Source organism: Bubalus kerabau, chromosome 9 (genome assembly GCF_029407905.1).
Source record: "Bubalus kerabau isolate K-KA32 ecotype Philippines breed swamp buffalo chromosome 9, PCC_UOA_SB_1v2, whole genome shotgun sequence".
In the NCBI taxonomy this organism is placed as follows: Eukaryota; Metazoa; Chordata; class Mammalia; order Artiodactyla; family Bovidae; genus Bubalus; species Bubalus kerabau.
In genome coordinates, this window is record NC_073632.1 from 84,959,947 (window position 1) to 84,981,451 (window position 21,505).

The window sequence follows — 21,505 nt, forward strand, 5'->3', positions numbered from 1 at the left end:
TGCCTTCCACGAGACATTGATTAGACACATGACACAGTTTTCACCGTAGTGGGTTTGCAAGGATGAATGTGACCGAGTCCCTATCTTAGGCTTTATCTAGAAAGCCTCACATGACTTCAGAAGCCTCTCTACCCTGCCAAACTCCCCACCTGCCTGTGATGCTTGAAATTATTTTAAGAGCTGTGAGAACAGTTAATTTCACAGTTAAGAAGCTGAAAACAGCAGTGTCTGGTTTGGGGCTTCCTGTCAGCGCGAACGAGTTTATCATCAAGAGCTTTGGGTTGGTTGGGCAGCCAGTGTAGATGGCTGCTGTCAGATCCTTCCCTTTCTTTAGGTGCCGGCGGTGGGTTTGGGAGGGGGACACCAAGGCCTGAGGTGGGAGGAAGGATACAGGATGAGATGGAGAGGGACTGATGTTGCCCAAGTGATGTCAGCCTCCTTATCTTATTGTCCAGACTGGAAACGACTTGAGATTTTTGCCCAGAATGAGGTGAAAGTAGAAGTGAAAGTCTCTCAGTCGTGTCTGACTCCAGGCCAGAATACTGGAGTGGGTAGCCTTTCCCTTCTCTAGGGGATCTTCGAACCCAGGTCTCCTGCGTTGGTTGCAGGCTGATTCTTTACCAGCTGAGCCACAAGGGAAGCCCAAGAATACTAGAGTGGGTAGTCTATCCCTTCTCCAGGGGATCTACCTGACCCAGGAATCGAACTGGGGTCTCCTGCATTGCAAGCGGATTCTTTACCAACTGAGCTATCAGGGAGCAGAATGAGGTGAGCCCTGATTATTTTCACTTGGGCAGGGAGAAATAGAAACTGAGTGTGAGATATTTGATGGTGAGGCCGTAAAAACATGTACTGGAGAGTTCCTATACGTTTTTTAAAACCATACTGTCTTCATATGAAGGAACCTTTTCTCATTTTGCTTGTTAGTCAGGCAACACAGCTCAGACTAAAGTCCCGAGGGTTGTGCGTAACAGAGGCCCTCACTGAAGTGAGGGTTCCCTTCTCCTCACTTACCCTCATTTATACCTTTGTGGGACTACTATTCTTAATAGCTAAGAATTTTCTAAATTTAGAAGTAGGTTTCAGGAAATAATGAAATACATTCTATAATGTGGCGAGTTTTGTCACAGGTGTGATATTTGAATGCCGCTAGTGCTGTTTTTTACAGTTAAAAGAACGTTTGCTATATGTTTCAGTAAATTGCAAAACTTAGGAAACTGAAAAAAAGGCATGACGTTATTCATTTATTGACTTACTTTCTCAATGCCTTAGAGCAGCTTGCATTTAGTGGGGGAGCACTAAATTTAGAAGCGTTTTTATGGAACTTGACAGTCACGAAGCGCTTCCACCTGTATTTGAGGTGAGTGAGCGCAAGCATTTGTATCCTTACTTTATAGATGAGGAAACTACTCCAAGTCAAACAACTAGTCAGTGGTGGAACTGGCGCTCACACACCCTTCATTCTTCCCAGCTGCCTTTCCAAACAAATCCTGAAGGAAATCGTGTCTTTGAGCAGAAAGGCAAGGCCTCCATGGCTTCACTAGAAGCCTGTGTAAGAAAATGAAAAGGGGGGAAGAAAAAGAAGGCTGTGTAGACATAAAAGCTTTGTCAGAGGCCCTTTCCCAAGGTTCCCCTATTCCTCACCCTGTTCCCCAGAGCCTCGCCCTAAGGCTGGAGGTATGTAACAGGGCGAGGTGTCTCTTGCGTATGTTTGGTGTTAAACAAGTCCTGGCTTTATATCTTCGCATGCAGGCATGCATGTTAATGCTATATTTAGCACTTCCCAGGTGGCGCTAGTGGTAAAGAACCTGCCTGCTAATGCAAGACACACAGGATACCTGGGTTTGATCCCTGGGTCGGGAAGATCTCCTGGAGAAGGAAATGGCAACCCCACTCCAGTATTCTTGTCCAGAGAATCCCATGGACAGAGAAGCCTAGTGGGCTGCAGTCCATAGGGTTGCAGAGAGTTGGACATGACTGAAGCGTCTTAGCATGCATACACTTGGCTTTATATATGTTTTTGAGGTCTAACCATAAGGCCACATCAAAGTGGCTACCATGTGAACCAGCCGAGCTGGCAGGTTGGAGTGGAGACACTTTGTTGTGGAGTCCCCACCTGAAGAAACAGGTGGGAATGGCTGTGATGAAGACAGACGGTGTTAGAGGGACAGGGACGTGGAGCTGTGTTCCCTCCTCTGTGCATGTGGTCCAGGCATGAACGTCTTTAGAGCTCTTACCATGGCTTGCCAATCTTTCCAAGTCCAAAGACATGATATGTAGGAAGTGCTCAGGATTGGTTGAATGATATGCATTTGGAACTTAAAAAGATGTAAGAATAATTTTTCCCCTTTTAGTCTACCTTTCTTTAATGTGAAAAATATTTTTAAAAGAAAAATCAAGTCCATCTCAACATTTAAAATTTAAAGTTTTGGATATTGTGAATGCAGAGATACTCCTGGGTCATTCTTAAATTTGATTTCCTTAGTCCTGGGTTAGTATCATTTAGGTTTTTGCCGGTACATTTCAGAGCCATTCCCTTCAAAGCTGTTTCTGCAGGATTGACAATAAAAGCCACTGAACTTTGTTTAATTGACTAATTAACATTTTAAAACACTGTGTTTTAAAATGTCACCTGGAGCCTAGGTGACTACAGCTAATTTACCCAGTGTACACACAACTCTTCTTTTCAGTGTGCTTCCCTACCCTAGTCTCTATGCTAGGATCACAGCCTTCTCTTATCCTTCTGCTCTGCTTATCATGTGTGGGTTTCATGTGCCAGTGTCTTTTTAGTGAGCCTTTATGCAACACTGGATGTGTGCAAGACCTGAGCCCAGTGGTGCCAGGAAATCAGATAAGTGTAATAGCCATCCTCACCTAAGTCATCACCTGATGAGACCAGTGTGGACTCAGATTAAGGTTCAGATCAGAACCTTCCTGGGAGTGGGGAGATCAGGATGCAAGGGAAGAGGGGAGTCCTGGTGTCTAGAGGTGGGCCTTGAAGAATGGGAGGAAGTGGAGGTGATTTACTGCATGCCAGGCTCTGCTCTAAGCACCACCTGTGTATCCATGTATTTCATCCTTTTAAGAACCATATAAGGTCCATTCAGTTGACACCTGCATTTTATACAGAGGAAGCTGACACAAAGAGAAGTAGTAACCTGTCCGCGAGCACACAGCTCATCGATGGTACTGCTGGAGTTCTCACCCAGGCAGTCAGGCTGCAGAGTTCATGCTGCCAATTGCTACACTGGGCACTTGGGGTTTGAACAAGTGAAGATGAAGTGTTGTGACTCCCAGGAGGTAGATGGGGAGGCCATGGTAATCACAGAGGTAGATTAGTCAGTTTGGGCCATTTTGCCGAGTTCCTGGAGTCCCACACTGAAGGGGATGATTGTACCATAGAGGGCCATCAGCTTTGTGGGCCCCATCATTGGCATTGCTTCGTTTGGTGGCATGTCGTACTTGTCATCGGTGGGCAGCGGGGATGCTGGGAAGGTTTAGGGAAATTGCATAGCTTCCAGATGTTCACAAATCTTACTTACTTCTTAAGAAATGGGGTCTACTCTGTGTTACCAAGTTTTACCTCCCTTCTGGGAACCTGCTTGGCCTTTTGTACACCCTATGGGTAGAGATACCTTGGTGTTCCTGCTTGCTGTCCTCATAGCTTAAGGAGAATTTTTTTTTTTTCCCTCATGAACTGGCAGTGTAATTCTTTGTAGACTAACAATTGGTTTAATCAAACATCCTGCCATTAGGTATCAGACCATTCTAGAGTGCTGGGGATGAGGCAAGTCTGTTTTCTTTTCTCCATGGTATTCAGGATTACCCAATCCTATGAGAAAGGGTTTGAGAGCCCTTTTGGAGTTACCATCTGAACTTGTTGGTTCAGTTGTTCTTGTTATTTAGTTGCTAAGTTGTGTCCAACTGTTCGGGACTTCATGAACTATAGCCCACCAGGCTCCTCTTCCATGGGATTTTCCAGGCAAGAATACTGGAGTGGGTTGCCATGTCCTCCTCCAGGGGATCTTCCCGATCTAGGGGTGGAACCCACATCTCCTGCTTGGCGGGCAGATTCTTTACGGTTGAGCCACCAGGGAAGCCCTCTTGTTGGTTCCCTAGCTGCATCATATTTTCTAGTTCAGCAGAGTGATTCATTAAAAAAAAAAAAAAAACCTGAAACTGCCTGCCATTACACTCATGTCTCAGGAAGACCTCATACTACACTGTTGCAAGTACTGATGCACAGCTAATTGCACTGTGAGGGATTTGGGCTTTTTGAAGCTTAATGGTTTTTTCAGCTGATAACAAATATCACAGAATAAATTTCCTTGGCACAACATCCCACCAAAAGAAAGCGGTGAACGTTTTCTAACCCGGTCTGGTGTTATTCCAGTAGTGGGAATTTCCACACCAGAAACGTGCTGTACCTTTGGCGTGAATGGGCTCAGGCGGGATGGTGAATGAGCTTTGATCTCACTCTTGGTGTCGGCTGGAATCGCACAGTGCGCCAGCTGAATCTCTCTCTCTCTCTGTGCTTCTCCCCAAAAGCCCCTTGTGCGACGCCGCTGATCTGCAGCTTCGGGAGGCCGGTGGACCTGGAGAAAGACGACTACCAGAAGGTGGTGTGCAACAATGAGCACTGCCCGCACAGCACCTGGATGCACCTGCAGTGCTTCTACGAGTGGGAGAGCAGCATCCTGGTCCAGTTCAACTGCATCGGCCGGGCCCGGAGCTGGAACGAGAAGCAGTGCCGCCAGAACATGTGGACCAAGAAGGGCTACGACCTGGCCTTCCGCTTCTGCTCCTGCCGCTGCGGCCAGGGCCACCTGAAGAAGGACACGGACTGGTACCAGGTAAAGCGGATGCAGGATGAGAAGAAGAAGAAGTCGGGGTCAGAGAAGAACACCGGGAGGCCCCCCGGCGAGGCTGTGGAGGAGGCCAAGAAGTGCCGGCCGCCCTCCAAGCCCCAGAAAGGCTTGAGCCACGACCTGCCCCGCCGGCACTCCATGGACCGGCAGAACTCGCAGGAGAAGGGCGGCGCCGGGGCCGGCGCGGCAGTCTACGGGGCGCGCTCGCCCTGCGGCTCCCCAGGCCAGTCCCCGCCCACCGGCTACTCCATCCTCTCCCCCGCCCACTTCAGCGGCCCCCGCTCCTCCAGGTACCTCGGGGAGTTCCTCAAGAACGCCATCCACCTGGAGCCTCACAAAAAGGCCCTGGCTGGGGGCCACGTGTTCCGAAATGCCCACTTTGACTACAGTCCGGCGGGGTTGTCGGTTCATAGGGGGGGCCACTTCGATGCGCCCGTGCAGTTCCTCCGGCGCCTGGACCTGTCCGAGCTCCTGACTCACATCCCCCGGCACAAGCTGAACACTTTCCACGTGCGGATGGAGGACGATGCCCAGATGGGCCAGGGCGAGGACCTGCGCAAGTTCATCCTGGCAGCCCTGAGCGCCAGCCACAGGAACGTGGTGAACTGCGCCCTGTGCCACCGGGCGCTCCCGGTGTTCGAGCAGTTCCCGCTGGTGGACGGAACTCTGTTCTTAAGCCCCTCGAGACACGATGAGATCGAATACGATGTTCCCTGTCACCTTCAAGGTACAGGTGTTCACTCACCTTGCCGGTTTTCTGTGTGTGAGAAATGAAAAGCCAATGAGAAGGGATGGCTGTGTTCGGGCTTCATTTTAACTGCTGGTGTGTTTTTGTTCTAGTCAGGAGCTAGCTAACATTTGAATATTTCAGCTCTGCCCATTGAGGTGGTGGAGGTGATAGCCTTCACTCTGATGTCACACTATACTAAGTATACAGTGGTCCTGGTGGGTAATTTTATGTTTTTGTCTTGCTCTAATTTGAAGAGAGGATTCGGATGTGTAGTGTTTAGTAATTGGGAAGAAAGAGAAGGAATTGCATAAAAATGTTTTACTTGCTATAAAATAGTTGCCTTTGAAATCTGTGTTAATATACTCAGCAAGCTATAGTATATTCTCTTTGATCTTTGTAAACATAACACAGTGAAGGAAAAGGAGGGGTCAGAGACAGTGAGTTTTTAGATTAGTTGAATTAATCTTAAAATTTGTGAAAGGCGAGACTTTCTTGATTGCAGGAAAAATCAGATATTATTCTGGTAGTGAGGGATGGCTTCCCTGGTAGCTCAGCTGGTAAAGAACCTGCCTGCAATGCAGGAGACCCTGGTTTGATTCCTGAGGTCGGGAAGATCCCCTGGAGGAGGGATAGGCTACCCACTCCAGTATTCTTGGGCTTCCTTGTTGGCTCAGAAGGTAAAGAATCTGCCTGCAATGCTGAAGACCTGGGTTTGATCCCTGGGTTGGGATGATCACCTGGAGGAGGCCATGGCAACCCACTCCAGTATTCTTGCCTGGAGAATTCCTGTAGACAGAGGAGCCTGGCAGGCTGCAGTACATGGGGTCACAAAAAGTTGGAGACGACTGAGCGACTAAGCACACACATGCGAGAGTAAGAGGTGGGGAGCTTATTAGTGCTGTGGATAACATACAGAGACTGGGACATTTCAGCCAAAAAATGAATGATGGGGTTGGTCAGTTGACAGAGAACTCTGTCAATTCATGTAAAACTATTGAATTTATATAAATATAGGATATATGACATATAAGCTGTTTATAACTTTAAAACTGTGCTGAGAAAGCCTATAGTAAGAAGGATATATCCCCACTTAACTTCTTCCTAGCAGCCCCTGCTTTCTCACTTCTCAGAGACACTCTCAAATCTTAACTAACTTCAGATTTTTACCATCATAATTTTAAAACCGCGAACTTCATTCTCCAATTTTAGGTATTACCTATTGATTTACCTTTAAAAATTAAGAAAAAAAATTTTTGGCTGTGTTGGGTCTTTGTTGCTGCACAGGCTTTTCTCTAGTTGCTGTGAGCGGGGGCTAGTCTGTAGTTGCCATGTGCGGGCTTCTTGTGGTGGCTTCTCTTAATGTGGAGCCTGGGCTCAGGGCGCGAGGGCTTCAGTAGTTACGACATTTGGGCTCAGTGGTTTCAGCTCTGAACTCTAGAGCACAGGCTCAGTAGTTGGGCTCACAGGCTTAGTTGCTCTGCAGTATGTGGGGTCTTCCTGGACCAGGGATCAAACCTATGTCTCCTGTATTGGCAGGTGGATTCTTTACTGCTACCCACCAGGGAAATACAGTATTGATTTACTTTTAAGGTGGATGATGATTTATGCTTTCTTGTATCTTCCCCTTTCTCTCAGGATAATGCATCAAAATTCTTCGTTGAATATATCACAATTCTTAGTTGAATCCTTAGTGATTTTGCTATTATGAGTATGTAAATATTTAATCCTGAGCCAGCAAGTATAGATATATTTCCTGTATAGAGAGTCATATGTTCCAGGACACCTTTTGTTTTTATCGGAGTTAATTGCTTAACCTTTTTTGAAGCTTTGGTTGGTAGTTCTAACTCTCCAGCAACTCTACAAACCACCTTCAAAAACATTTCCACATACCTGTCACACATTTTATGAATTTTTTTCTAGAAATTTTTTTCGTGGACACTTTCACCTTCCTGCTCCTGTCCATCCTGGTGTACTTAAATACTACCTAGCTGTACTACTTAGGTGTCCTAGGAAATTCCTTCATCTCTTTTCCTGTTTTTTATCTTCTGCTTCCTTGATCTCATGCTTTCTTTTTTATTCTTGGTTAATTTCCTATTTGTTGAGAAGCATCCTTTAGGAGCTTTCTGAGAAAGGAGGCTTGGGGATAAATGTTTTGAGATGTTGAAAGTCTGATAGTATCTTGATTCTGTCTTCACACTTGATTGGTAGTTGGCTGGGTATAGTCTTCCAAGTTATAATTATTTTCCCTTTGGAATTTTGAAGGCTTTTCTTCACTGACTTCTGTCTTCCCATGTTGCTACTAAGAAATCTAATATCATTCTTACTTCTGTTCCTTTATCTTCCCTTCTATCCTCCAAAGGTTTTTAGATTTTCTCTTTCTAGTATTCTGAAGTTTCACCATGATATGAGTCTCTTTTTCCATTCATTGTGCAAGATGCTTTCTTAGCTTTAAGATTTTGTAAACCTAAAGTCTTCAGTTTGGGGAAATTTTCTTTTGATTTATTTCTTTGATGATTTACTCCCATTTTCATTTTCTTCCTCTTTTTTTTTTTAAACTCTAAAACAGTTAATCAGATGTTGGACCTCTTAGACTGATCTTTTTTTTTTTTTTTTTTTTTTGAGGTGGAGGAGATGTATGTTTTTGGTCCTGTTGTTCATCTCTTTATCATTCTTTTCTCTGGAAGATTTCTGTGATTTTATATTCCAATATTTTTACTGAATTTAAGGTTTTCTGTTCTGTGTTGTATTTGTAATTTCCTAAAGGTCTTTTTAATGGCATCCTGTTCTTATTTCATGGATGCTATTTCTATTTTATTTTTCTCAGCAGGGAAAGTGAGCTGAATTTGGTCTTACTCATTTTCTGGAATGTCACCTACTCCTCTGTGCCTTTTAGCCTTTGTTATTGGGCAAACCATTCTGAAACTTAGTGGTGTGAAACAGTGATGATTCATAATTTCTCACAGTTTTATGAGTTGGTTGGTTAGGATGGCATCTTACACGTTTCACAGTTTGCAGACTGGTTGGCCTTGGGAGCTTTGGCTAGAATGGCTTATCCCTGTTTATACATCCTTTTGTGTGCCAGTGGACTAGCCAGGGCTTTTTTACATGCTGTTTTCAGGATGGCAGTAAAGATGGCAAGAATGGGGCTGCATGGCCCTTCTCTCTTGAGACTTAAGCTTAGGACTGAGTAACTCACTTCAGTCACATTCTGTTCTTCAAAATAAGTTGTCAGGCTATCCCAAATTCAGGGGATCATTCAATAGACTCTGCTTCTTGATGAAAGTTGTATAGAATGTGTGGTTATTTAGTAATAAATTACTCTTTCTCTTTCAGCTCTTCATCTCAACCTCCCCTGTGCTTTTTGTCCAGTTTCAGAGCTGCACCATTTACTATTTTCTCCATTTTATTTCTGACCTCATATTTTGGTTCACAGTTACAAGTATGTCATTGTTTCATGGAAGATGGAATTTGTATTTTGTTACATGACTTTTCTACTGTGTGGGGATAATTATAGAGGAAAGAAGATGGAAACATCATCATCATTTCATGACTGGAAGTATTCTTTATGAAAATGAATGAGGGTACAAGGGTACAGGGTACAAGAGATGAGAGTTGTCCTTTTTCTATTCATGATGGACAAATTCCTTTCATTTAATCAGTTCACTAACCAACCAGACTTACGCATTGCATACTTGTACTGGGTACTATCAATTCTTGCTACTCATCAATCTATAATCTTAGGATGTAAGATGCATTTATAAAAATGTAACTAACTTTACCAGGCCTAAGGCCCTAGTCTCACCTGTGGAGCTGGTATCACCTGGCTATTATGTACATAAAGCAGCATCTTATCATTTGCAAGGAGGAAAAGGGCACTTTGACCTGGATAGTCAAAGGAGGCAGTGTGAAGGCAGATATCAGGAGGTGCGTTGGACTTTAATAAACTCAGGGTCTAACTACTACATCAGGTGTTTGTTGATAAGGAGTAATGTGAGCAAAGGAATGGTGGTTCATAAAAAGATCAGGAGACAGAGAATTGAGAGAACCATTTGGCTGGAGCAGAGGTTCTCTAGTGGAAAATGAGTAAAGTACGTGGAGAACAGATTACAGATGTCCTTTCAAGCCATAACAAAGAGCTTTGCCATGTTGATGAATTGAAGAATTTAGCAAAAAAAATTTTTTTTAAGCCAATGGTTGCTTGGGAGAAAAACTGCTTACAAGGGGTGGAAGCTCTGCAGTTGTAACTTAAATCTCCATTCTAGATGCAAGGAAAAAAGCGACCAGCTGAGTGGTGACAGTGGAGATTGAAAGGTGGGAATAGCTGTGAGAGATTATGTTAAAGGGAAGATTACAGCTTTGGAGACAGCTTGACTGTGGAGGATAAAGATGTGTCCTTGTTGGCTCACTCTTAGTCTAAACAAAGTAAATGGTATTATCATGAACAGGAGTGGAGAAAATTGGGGAAGGGACCAGGCCTTAGACGAAAGAAGAAGAGGCATTTGTGTGTATTGGGTTTGAAGAGATGCTGGGACTTTTGTGTGGAGATCTCTCTCACAAGTGTTATAAGAAATAAGCATCTAAGATGAACACTGAAGCTTATTTATAATGTTAGTGGCTAAAAGAATGGAAGAGTTCTTGAATGGGGAGAAAAGAGAAGGAAAAGCAGGAGTATATGACTGAGCCCAGGACTGATCTTGGATACCCATCAGAGAGTGGGTGAGAGGGTAAACATTAGATAGCCTGAAAATTCTGTGTGTGTGTACACACCTGAAGTACATATACATCCACAGATAATGAATGCATTAGGTGTGTACTACAAAGGTCTTGAGCAGTTTGATTGTTAATAATAAAAATCTGAGGATGTGGGTGTTTTATCAGTACCCGACAAGTCAGTGCCACAAGTGGGGCCTTGGCATGTGTCTGTGTTTTTATTGCCACATCTAAGAGAAGTCCGTGCAATCTTTTTTATAACAAGCCAGTGTCAATCATTTCTTCCATTCTAGAGTTTCAACCATGTATTCCTTAAAGCATTTTCAGTTCCAATAGAAAGGCCCATTCCAGGCCATAAGATTCCAGGCTGCAGTTGGTGATACACTCCTGAAATATTGTATTATTTCCAGTGGTGGACTCTGTGGATTGTCACGCCCTTGCGTTGGGGCCCTGTTCCCGTCACTGTCTTGCCCAGCTCCAGCTCCTCTTCCCTGACTTTTCCAGATGAAGATGCTTTTGCTTAGTTGTGATCATTTATTAAGGTTTAATAATTTATTAATTTACTGAGACAGATGGAGTTAAGAATTTCTTTTGGTGCTTCTTTACCACTTAGAACCACAGAAATCTACTATTTGTTAGAATTCACAATCCTAGAATAGATTTAGAAATTTTAAATTCTCAGTACTTAGGACAACGTGTAAACAGTAATTGAAACAAATGCAGAGACTCAGTCCAGGCCAGGAATTCCCATGATGTAGAGCGGAGGTTAAGAGTCAGACAGAAATTTAAGTCTGGACTTTGCTACTTACTATCTTTTTGAACTTGAGCAAGCTACTTCAGCTCTAGTAAGTTTTACTTCCTCCTATCTGAAGTGGGAATAACAATAATGCCTACTTTATAGGGTTGTCATGAGGGTTAAGTAAAATGAGTCACATAGCCTCCAAGCACAGTGCCAGGTCCTGGGTAAGCATTCAGTGAGGTTCACTGTCAACTTCATCATAGTGGTTATTGCTACCAACATGTGACTTCTCCATCTGTCCCTGCTCCAACCAGCCACCTGGGTGTCTTTGAGTGTTGGAGAACTGCAGTGAGTAAGTCTAGAAGGGAGATTGGAAATGAAGCCTTTTCCAGTGGCAGCTGGATACTGAAAACTGACATCCTGAAATGCCCTAGGTCACTCTTAGTGGGCATGGCATGTGAGATCGTTTTATTTTCAGAACACTACAGAGCAGAGGTGGGCAGTATTGCAAGAAACTATTGTCACCCATCCCATTTTTGGCAGAGGCCCCCAAGGTTAAAATGTCTTTGGCTGTTAACATATTCCATCCGTTCATGCAACATACAGTTATGGAGTGCTTTCCATGTTCCAGATACTGTGCTAGACATTGCACCTTCAAGGAGGGCATAGTTCTCACAGAGGTGGAGAGAGTCTTGTAAGCGAATGAAATGAAAGGTTTCCTTATAAGTACTGTATATCCCTTTCCAATGGGTAAGGAGCAGGTTGACCTTTAACCACTGAAAAGATGGCAGTGGGCAGCACATTCTGAATAAGAAACCACATAGGAGTATGTGTCCTGCGATGGTAGTTTTTAGCACAGTGGAACCCTGATTCCCACGTAGAGAGCACGTTGTTGCTGCTACCTGTTGCCTGATGCTGGACATTTTAACTCTTCCTGATTTGAACCTAAACCCTTCCATGTAAACTAGGGTGATGTCTTTCCTTTATAAGCATTAGATATCGATAAATAGTAGAGGGATGAGCTTGTGACTTTCAAGAGCCTAGTAAATAACAAGACATCAAACTCCTTTTGGAAAAAAACACAAGTAAGATATAATTCTGGTTCCTAAATTGGATGTGGTGATGGCTGAGCAATTTTGGAGGCAAGAACAGTTAACATAGTAATTGTGGCTGTGGCATAATTCTGGGCTATCAATACCAAGACAGACTCTGGGCTTTTTATGAGGGGATGATGAGAGCCCCTGAGCACAGACCAGCATTGCCGGTTCAGCCTCCATATGAGCAGAAAGCCCTGCATGATCCCAGGTTGGTTATGAGCCTCTGTGGCTTGGTCATGTGAGTTTGGATATATGTATTGTAAACCTGGCAGCACTTTTCAGAAAAGTGAATTGAAGCCAGTGTTTAATAAACTTGAACTTTAAGTACGTGTTTCATTGACGGTAGTTGGTAATCCATCATTATTCTATTTTTTTTAATTGGAGGCTAACTTTATTTATTTTAATTGGAGGCTGATTACTTTACAATATTGTATTGGTTTTGCCATACATCAACATGAATCCGCCACGGATGTACACGTGTTCCCCATCCTGAACCCCCCTCCCACCTCCCTCCCTGTACTATCCCTCTGGGTCATCCCAGTGCACCAGCCCCGAGCATCCTGTATCCTGCATCGAACCTGGACTGGCGATTCATTTCACATATGATATTATACACGTTTCAATGCCATTCTCCCAAATCATCTCACCCTCTCCCTCTCCCACAGAGTCCAAAAGACTTTTCTATACATCTGTGTCTCTTTTGCTGTCTCGCATACAGGATTATCGTTACTGTCTTTCTAAATTCCATACATATGCATTAGTATACTGTATTGGTGTTTTTCCTTCTGGCTTACTTCACTCTGTATAATAGGGCCAGTTTCATCCACCTCATTAGAACTGATTCAAATGTATTCTTTTTAATGGCTGAGTAATACTCCATTGTGTATATGTACCACAGCTTTCTTATCCATTCATCTGCTGATGGGCATCTAGGTTGCTTCCATGTCCTGGCTATTATAAACAGTGCTGCGATGAACATTGGGGTACACGTGTCTCTTTCAGTTCTGGTTTCCTCGGTGTGTATGCCCAGCAGTGGGATTGCTGGGTCATAAGGCAGTTCTCTTTCAAGTTTTTTAAGGAATCTCCACACTTTTCTCCATAGTGGCTGTACTAGTTTGCATTCCCACCAACAGTGTAAGAGGGTTCCCTTTTCTCCACACCCTCTCCAGCATTTATTGCTTGTAGACTTTGGATAGCAGCCATTCTGGCTGGCGTGAAATGGTACCTCATAGTGGTTTTGATTTGCATTTCTCTGATAATGAGTGATGTTGAGCATCTTTTCATGTGTTTGTTAGCCATCTATATGTCTTCTTTGGAGAAATGTCTATTTAGTTCTTTGGCCCATTTTTTGATTGGGTCATTTATTTTTCTGGAATTGAGCTGCAGGAGTTGCTTGTATATTTTTGAGATTAGTTGTTTGTCAGTTGCTTCATTTGCTATTATCTTCTCCCATTCTGAAGGCTGTCTTTTCACCTTGCTTAGAGTTTCTTTTGTTGTGCAGAAGCTTTTAATTTTAATTATGTCCCATTTGTTTATTTTTGCTTTTATTTCCAATATTCTGGGAGGTGGGTCATAGAGGATCCTGCTGTGATGTATGTTGGAGAGTGTTTTGCCTATGTTCTCCTCTAGGAGTTTTATAGTTTCTGGTCTTACGTTTAGATTTTTAATCCATTTTGAGTTTATTTTTGTGTATGGTGTTAGAAAGTGTTCTAGTTTCATTCTTTTACAAGTGGTTGACCAGTTTTCCCAGCACCACTTGTTAAAGAGATTGTCTTTAATCCATTGTATATTCTTGCCTCCTTTGTCAAAGATAAGGTGTCCATAGGTACATGGATTTATCTCTGGGCTTTCTATTTTGTTCCATTGATCTATATTTCTGTCTTTGTGCCAGTACCGTACTGTCTTGATGACTGTGGCTTTGTAGTAGAGCCTGAAGTCAGGCAGGTTGATTCCTCCTGTTCCATTATTCTTTCTGAAGATTGCTTTGGCTATTCGAGGTTTTTTGTATTTTCATACAAATTGTGAAATTATTTGTTATAGCTCTGTGAAAAATACTGTTGGTAGCTTGATAGGGATTGCATTGAATCTATAGATTGCTTTGGGTAGTATACTCATTTTCACTATATTGATTCTTCCGATCCATGTACATGGTATATTTCTCCATCTATTAGTGTCCTCTTTGATTTCTTTCACCAGTGTTTTATAGTTTTCTATATATAGGTCTTTAGTTTCTTTAGGTAGATATATTCCTAAGTATTTTATTCTTTTCGTTGCAATGGTGAATGGGATTGTTTCCTTAATTTCTCTTTCTATTTTCTCATTATTAGTGTATAGGAATGCAAGGGATTTCTGTGTGTTGATTTTATATCCTGCAACATTACTATATTCATTGATTAGCTCTAGTAATTTTCTGGTGGAGTCTTTAGGGTTTTCTATGTAGAGGATCATGTCATCTGCAAACAGTGAGAGTTTTACTTCTTTTTCAATTTGGATTCCTTTTATTTCTTTTTCTGCTCTGATTGCTGTGGCCAAAACTTCCAAAACTATGTTGAATAGTAGTGGTGAGTCATTATTCTAAAAGGACAACTTGGGGATATATGATATGTATCATCTATTTTGCTTTTTATATTTGTTCAGATGAAAAAGTGTTGGCTTATAACTGATAAATAAGCAATTGTTTTAATCCCCTTTGGTGACCAAAGGTGGCTTCTTTGCCAGCCGCTCTCAGCCTTGTGTCTTCTGTGCACAGGGAGGCTCATGCACCTGTATGCGGTATGCGTGGACTGCCTGGAAGGTGTTCACAAGATCATCTGCATCAAGTGTAAGTCACGGTGGGACGGCAGCTGGCACCAGCTGGGCACCATGTACACCTACGACATCCTGGCCGCCTCTCCGTGCTGTCAGGTTGGTGTGGACCCCGCAGAGCAAGCAGTGGGGGACCTCAGGCTTATGTCCCCAAGTAAATATGGAAGAGTCAAGGGCGGCCCTGGGGTGATGCTGGAGCAGGTGGGAGGGTGTGGAGAACGTGCCGCAGGAAGGAACGGCCAAGGGCCTCCCAGGAGTCCAGCAGTGACGGTTGATTAACTACAGCATGGTGCTGCCGTTCCTGGAATACTTTGCAGTCATTAAACAGGATCTTGCAGGATAATGTATAATTCTGTGGGAAATAGTTTCAGTCTTTAAAGTCAAAAAAAGCACGTCTTAAATGGCAGAATAGCACACTTTAATTTGTAAAAAGTGAACACGAAAAGGACTCTGCTAGCCTGTTACCAGAGATTGTCTCTGGATGGTGGGATGGGATGCTCAATGGTTCCTTTAGTTTTCTTCTTATTTACTTGAGTTTTTAAAGCTTTAGATGTAAGAAAAAGTTGTCATTTAAAAGGAAAGAAGAAAGTCTCACTTCCTCTCATAGACAGGATTTTCTTTTTGTTTCCTTTGTGTGGGACAGTGCAATTTATATAGGATCTGCCTGCCATGGAATATGTCTGAGGCTGACTTGAAAGATTTGTAATCCTTAAAGCTCTGCTAAGGGGAGGCATATTCTGATGCTAAGAAAGCAGCTGAAATTTAGCTGTCATGAGGAAGAGAGGAAAGTATTAACATGTGAAAATGCATTAAATAAGTCCATAGAAACAGAAGACAAAATCCTTGGAAATATCTTGATTTGTTTCCAAGTGCTTTGGAAAAGAAAAGGCTTTTTATATAATTCCTTGATATTTACAGGCTGGAGAGATTATTTTCCTTTCCTCTTAAGTGGCTAAGCCTTGAATATAAACACCTGATAAACATTTCAGTAGTTTATTAATAGTTTTTTATCTTTAGCATTATGATTTGATTTTTATAAAGAGAACATCCTTACCATTAGCAATTTATTCAGAAGATAAGCTGTGTTGGTTGAATGAAGAGGTTGGCGGGGTTGGTATTTCAGCCTTTCTGTGTCTGTACTACTGATCTTAGAAGAGAAATGTAGTCGTGAGAGCCCTGAATGGTCATTCGTAGCCTGTCATATGATTCTAGATATAATTGAGTCCTTTTATGCTATTCTCATATACAGACCACATTTCCATTTTAAAACTTAGTCTTGGAAATGAGATATCATTGTCTTTTACTAAGAGTTATTCACTGTAGCATTTTATAATACCCAGTATACCTTGCTACCTGCTCTTGAGATGAGAGAAACAAAAGGAAGAGTTCTCTCCTACACACACCAGAGAGTTACCTTTTAAAGAAATAGGGAAGTGAAAGAATGTGTGGGCCTATAACTCATAAGAGTGCTAGCACTGGAAAGGACTCTCTATTTTTCACATGCCGTGGAGGCCTGAACAATTATAACTTTTTCCCCAGGTCTTCCCACACGTATCAGCATGACCACAAACCTCTGTCACTGCCAGCCTGGTGCTCTTTCTACTTCAGCACTGACAGGCCCTGGGATTGCTGTCTTATCTTCAGGGAGAAAAGCAGAGTGGTATCATGCCACACCCAGCCTGTTGTTACTCACCATATATTTCTTCCTTAAAACAGTTTAATCCCAGACACTTTTTTTTTTTCCTTGCCCCTTACTGGAGTGGACTTTAAAAAAAAAAATCAATTTTTTGACTTAAAAAAAAATCAATTAACTATATTCACTGAGAAAGGTACAAATGTTAGATGCTACAAAGGCATCAAGGAGTGTCTTCAGGAAGACTTTGAGGCCGAAATAAGCAGGAATTCATTATTAGAAACGAGTAACAGGTTAAAGAGAGTGGTTAAAGAGAGAGGTGTGCTTAGAATCTCACTTTTAATACTGTTCAGAGAGATTAGTCAGTTAAAAGGGAGTTTATCTCAGGTAGACTGTAATGACTAAGAGGGTAGGCTCTGGGTAAGCTACTGGAGTTCAGATCTCAGCCTTTCTGCTTTATCACCATGTGCTTCAGTATGTTCATCTAAAATTGATATACTACTACCTACCTATGGGAGCGTTTTGAGGATGAAGTGGTTTTAGAATGCATCTAAATTGAGAGCCCGCTGTACTTTATAATTTCCTATTATTCACTGAAGTCCTTGGACCTATTGCTGAAAGCTTAGGTCTGGTGCTACTAGAGGGAGGCCAGGGCATGAATGAAGGCACAGTGTTCTTGCAGGTTCCAGAAGCCTCAGCGTAAACATGGCCCTTATTTCCAGATCCTCAATTTTACTAGAGTATTTGAGGGAAATTTTATTTCTACCTCAAAGAAAGCAGAAGTGTAGTTAGGAGTAGAATGAAAAATGTATATACATTTAAGAAATAAACTCAAAAACAATCTTCAAAGAAATTTCATGCAGGTTTGGATGAGAGAGGTTGGTTTCAGCCACTTATTAAAACCCACAGGGAAGAGATTTTCGATTGTTAGGAGTTTTACTGGAGAAGTTTAGGCAGTACAGGTCGAGAATTTTCTTCCCATCTGTAGAGTAATTACAAGCAGTGCTGCACATCAGGAGAGAAATGAAGAATCGTTAATCTTTTAGGCTGATGGGTAAATATTTGTGTGTATAATATCTCATGCTTTATTAAACTCTTGATCAGTTTCCCAGGTAAGCAGTCTTGAGTGTTGTTTGGCGATGCTGGGGGGGCAGAGGGGTAGTGTGGCTCACGGCATCTTGTGTTCCCCCTGCAGGCCCGCCTGAACTGTAAGCACTGTGGGAAGCCGGTGATCGACGTGCGGATTGGCATGCAGTACTTCTCCGAGTACAGCAACGTCCAGCAGTGTCCACACTGTGGCAACCTGGACTACCATTTCGTGAAGCCATTTTCCTCCTTCAAAGTTCTTGAAGCTTATTGATGAAAGCTTTGCTTTAGTAATAGCTATTTTATTGATATTACTTTGTTACATATCTTTTCTAGGGAAGCCTTCTGTGATATTCATTTCTTTTCTAATTGAAAGGAGAGTTACTTTGTGTACGTGTGCCACTTAAAGGGGTCCTGCCCCTTGCCCTCTCTTGACTCCCACGTGTTAGTCTGTGGTCATGACCAGCACCCAGCCAGGTACTCCTGTGAGCTTGGGGGAACGGTTCGCTATCACTAAGAGTCTCTCAGGCAGCTTTTAGGGTGGTGGGGAGGATGGGGTGAATTTAGGAAAAGGATTACATGGTCATAAACTGAGAGCATGGAAGGAGTTGGGAAGAAAATGTTAACTGTCTAAAGATCCACTTTTAAGTCTTCTCTGGGCCGTGGGAAAAACATGTGACAAGTGAATGTAACCTGTGCCTGGAGAGCTGATGGTGTGTTTGTCCTCTTTGGTTTGGCATTCTGCAGCACACACTGACCTGCCGCTTCCCCTCACCGACAGATCACTGGGAAGTGGACATGAGCCCTGATTCTATCCCTGTTGTATTCTAGCAGCCAGTTTTCATACTGAAAATAATATCCAAATTATAAGACATATGAAAACAATGGGTGTCGCACATATTTTTAGGTAAAACTGACCCGTAACAAAGAGAACATGCTAAAAGAATTTGGAAATGATGCACACCGACTCAGAGGGCAAAAGGGCAGAACGCTGTCATTTGAATTGTATCTTTGAGGTTTGTCAAACAAGCCTGTAAGGAGAATTCCATGAATAACATGATTTGGGCGGTACTGATTTATATAGGTTTATACTGTCAAAGTGTCATTTGATGTCAGATTCTTCTCACAGGTAAATCTTACAGCCACAGACCCTAATTGGTAAGTTTCACAAGCAATCATTGCACACTTAGCTTCCCCCCAAACTGCTTATGGTTACATTTTACTCTGTTAGTGCTGAGGTTCCAAAATCAAAGATTTGACCTTCAGAAGGAATGGAAAAAAATTATTTGTGAAGCTTTGAGGAAAAGAATAATTTTAGTATTTCTTTTTAAAGTGTTTCATTTTGGAAGATCACCAATTAAAATGCATAACAATATGTTTGAGGATAGATTATTCTAAAGATCTCCATGATACCTTACCACTGTTGAAAAAGATGGTAATTTATAGAACTTTGTTAGAGCATTGAGCTTTCTAAAATACAGCCTCTGTTTATTAGAGTTTCCTGATTTAAATAGACTGACACCCCTTATCTTTATAAAACTGGAATTGGAATATGATTTTTCAAAAAATGAATTTGGTAATTTCAGCTATAATACACACATGTGTTATAAGGATGCTGAGAATATCCTTTTATGGGTAACTAAATTTGGGGTTATGTGGATATTTTCTATTATTTAGTTTATATCATTTCCCCCTCTCACCCCCAAGAAAAAACAGTTGTTTTTCCTCTCAGAAGTGTTTAGGCATCATTGCAAGTAAGTTTCAGTTCTGCTACATGGAATATTTGATGTTTTGTTTGAAAGAACACAGCTGACTGTGAGAGTTTGACTAATACTCTTCGTCTTTCCGTTTGGATGATGATAATTTGGCTGACCACATCTAGTTTGCATCTAGTTTGATATTTGATGATCTGAAGACTATTTCAGTGGGGGAAATGCTCAATGCTCATAAGACGCAGCAAGTTGTTATTAGCCTGACAGTCTTTGATGCAAGGAAAAGAGGTCTATAGGACATAGCCCTTGCAAATCTGTCTTTGATACACAAAACTGTAACTGAATCAGCTGTTTCCCTATTGATTCTCTGTCATGTACCAGGTATAAAAAAATTGAGGCGTTTCTCTTGTCTTCAGCATACCATTGGATTTTATTTCTAAATTTCAGATGAGTAGTAAAATATTTGTAATGCTGTTCTTAAACCCACCTAAATTTCTAAAGAGAAACCTGCTTGTATTATTGTTCTGAAGCTTAAAAGCTTACATGTAGATCACCTACATGCCCCTCAGCCTAAAACTATTGCAAGTGTAGATGCATTCAGTATTTTCCCCTTGTGTTGTTGTCTACTTTTGGAGAAATAAGTATGAGGAGGTTTCACTGTAGTTGAGTAAAATGTGCTTGTGGCCTTTATTTTGATGGTTCTGTTAGGATTCTGTGGGTGCTAAATTGCTATGCCTTTATGGAATTGCATTCTTGTCTAAAATGGAAAATTTGGCAGATTTGAGAATAAAATATAATTGAGTATGCAACCATGTGAAGAATAAATTTTATTTTGGAATCTGCTGACCTTAATATTTTCATCATACTTTCTAGAAGTACTTTGCTCTGAGTACCTTGATAGGAATTGGAATATACCACAAAAGATGATTATTTTGGTTGAGGTTCAGATGTTAAAGGATATTAGTCATCCAAGAGGTCCATTTTCTGTTTTTCTAATAGTGTTCAAAGACATGAACTCACTTATAGGTAATTTTTATATATTTTAACTTGTTTTATCATTATTTTTAAGAGTTAAACCTTGAACAAATAAAATTACCTGCTTTAGTTTAGTGGGATGACTATTTCTGATGGTATTGTCATCTTCTCTTCAGGCTAGCTCAGTTCTTCACTCTCTTCTGTTTTCTGGTTGCATTTGAAGCAAATTGATACACCTATGGCCATGAAGTTAGGGAGTGGGCTGAATTATCCCATTGTAATTAAGAAAGAGCTTTCTCCAAACAGAATATTCCTAGGTGTTTAAATCCTAAAACTAACAGATAAACTTTTAATGTAACTTGTTAGATCACCCAGACTAACTTGCTGAAATCTTTCGTTTTGTCCGTAAGATCAGTGCTTAACATGCAGTCTCTACTCCTGTTTTCGGGTCAGTCACTCCAGTTTGCTCTTCTCTAGTCTCATGGTAGCAGCTGTTGGGTCATTGCAGTCAGAGGTTGGGGAGGAGGTGAGGAGAAAGTGCTCTTGTTCAGTGTTTTGGTTCCTGTAAAGGGATGCTGCCTAACCCAACTCATCTCTGTGTCCTGTTGACTTTATTATTATTCCAGATCACTGAAAGAAAACATAATGGATGGGCGTCATTAACACCAGCTCAAAAATACATTCTTGTCAGTAAAGATTTCTTGTCAAGATGTCTTGGATTGCACTTTTGTTGAGAGAAGACAGTGTAAATAGTTAAAGAATGTTGATAAAATTGAAACATTTGGAATTGTGTGGTGTTAGAAGGTTTCTGTTTGTGAAATGTATGTATTAAAAATAATAAAATTTCAGAAACTAATATTGTATTCTCTCTTTAGTGTGCCACTTTATTTTCTGTTGGGATTTTAGGTTTTTGAGCGTGGGATTGTTTGGTCAGAAAAGATAATAATTCATGTAGCTATTTCAAAGTCCCTATTGCAGCTAATAAAGACTCAGAACTTTTTTTGCTGTTTAAAAGTGATGCGTCACATACAAATTCCCTTTACAACAAAATAAGCATTCTGTATAACAGAGTTCATTCCATGTGGATGATCCATAATTATTGTTCTGGTTATAGGGAATTATATCTGACTAAGTAGATAATCCTGTTCTA

The 21,505-nt window shown here is 41.7% G+C and overlaps 1 protein-coding gene across 1 annotated transcript in view; it reads left to right on the plus strand.

The window, feature by feature from the left end:
* Positions 1-21,216, plus strand: part of HECA (hdc homolog, cell cycle regulator) — a 45,222-nt gene extending 24,006 nt beyond the window's left edge. Inside the window, exons 3-5 of the mRNA XM_055535768.1 lie at positions 4,549-5,595; positions 14,894-15,048; positions 17,778-21,216. Of these exons, the coding sequence (XP_055391743.1) occupies positions 4,549-5,595; positions 14,894-15,048; positions 17,778-17,942 (1,367 nt within the window). The 3' untranslated portion in view covers positions 17,943-21,216. The remainder of the gene's footprint in view (positions 1-4,548; positions 5,596-14,893; positions 15,049-17,777) is intronic.
* The last annotated feature ends 289 nt before the right edge of the window (positions 21,217-21,505 follow it).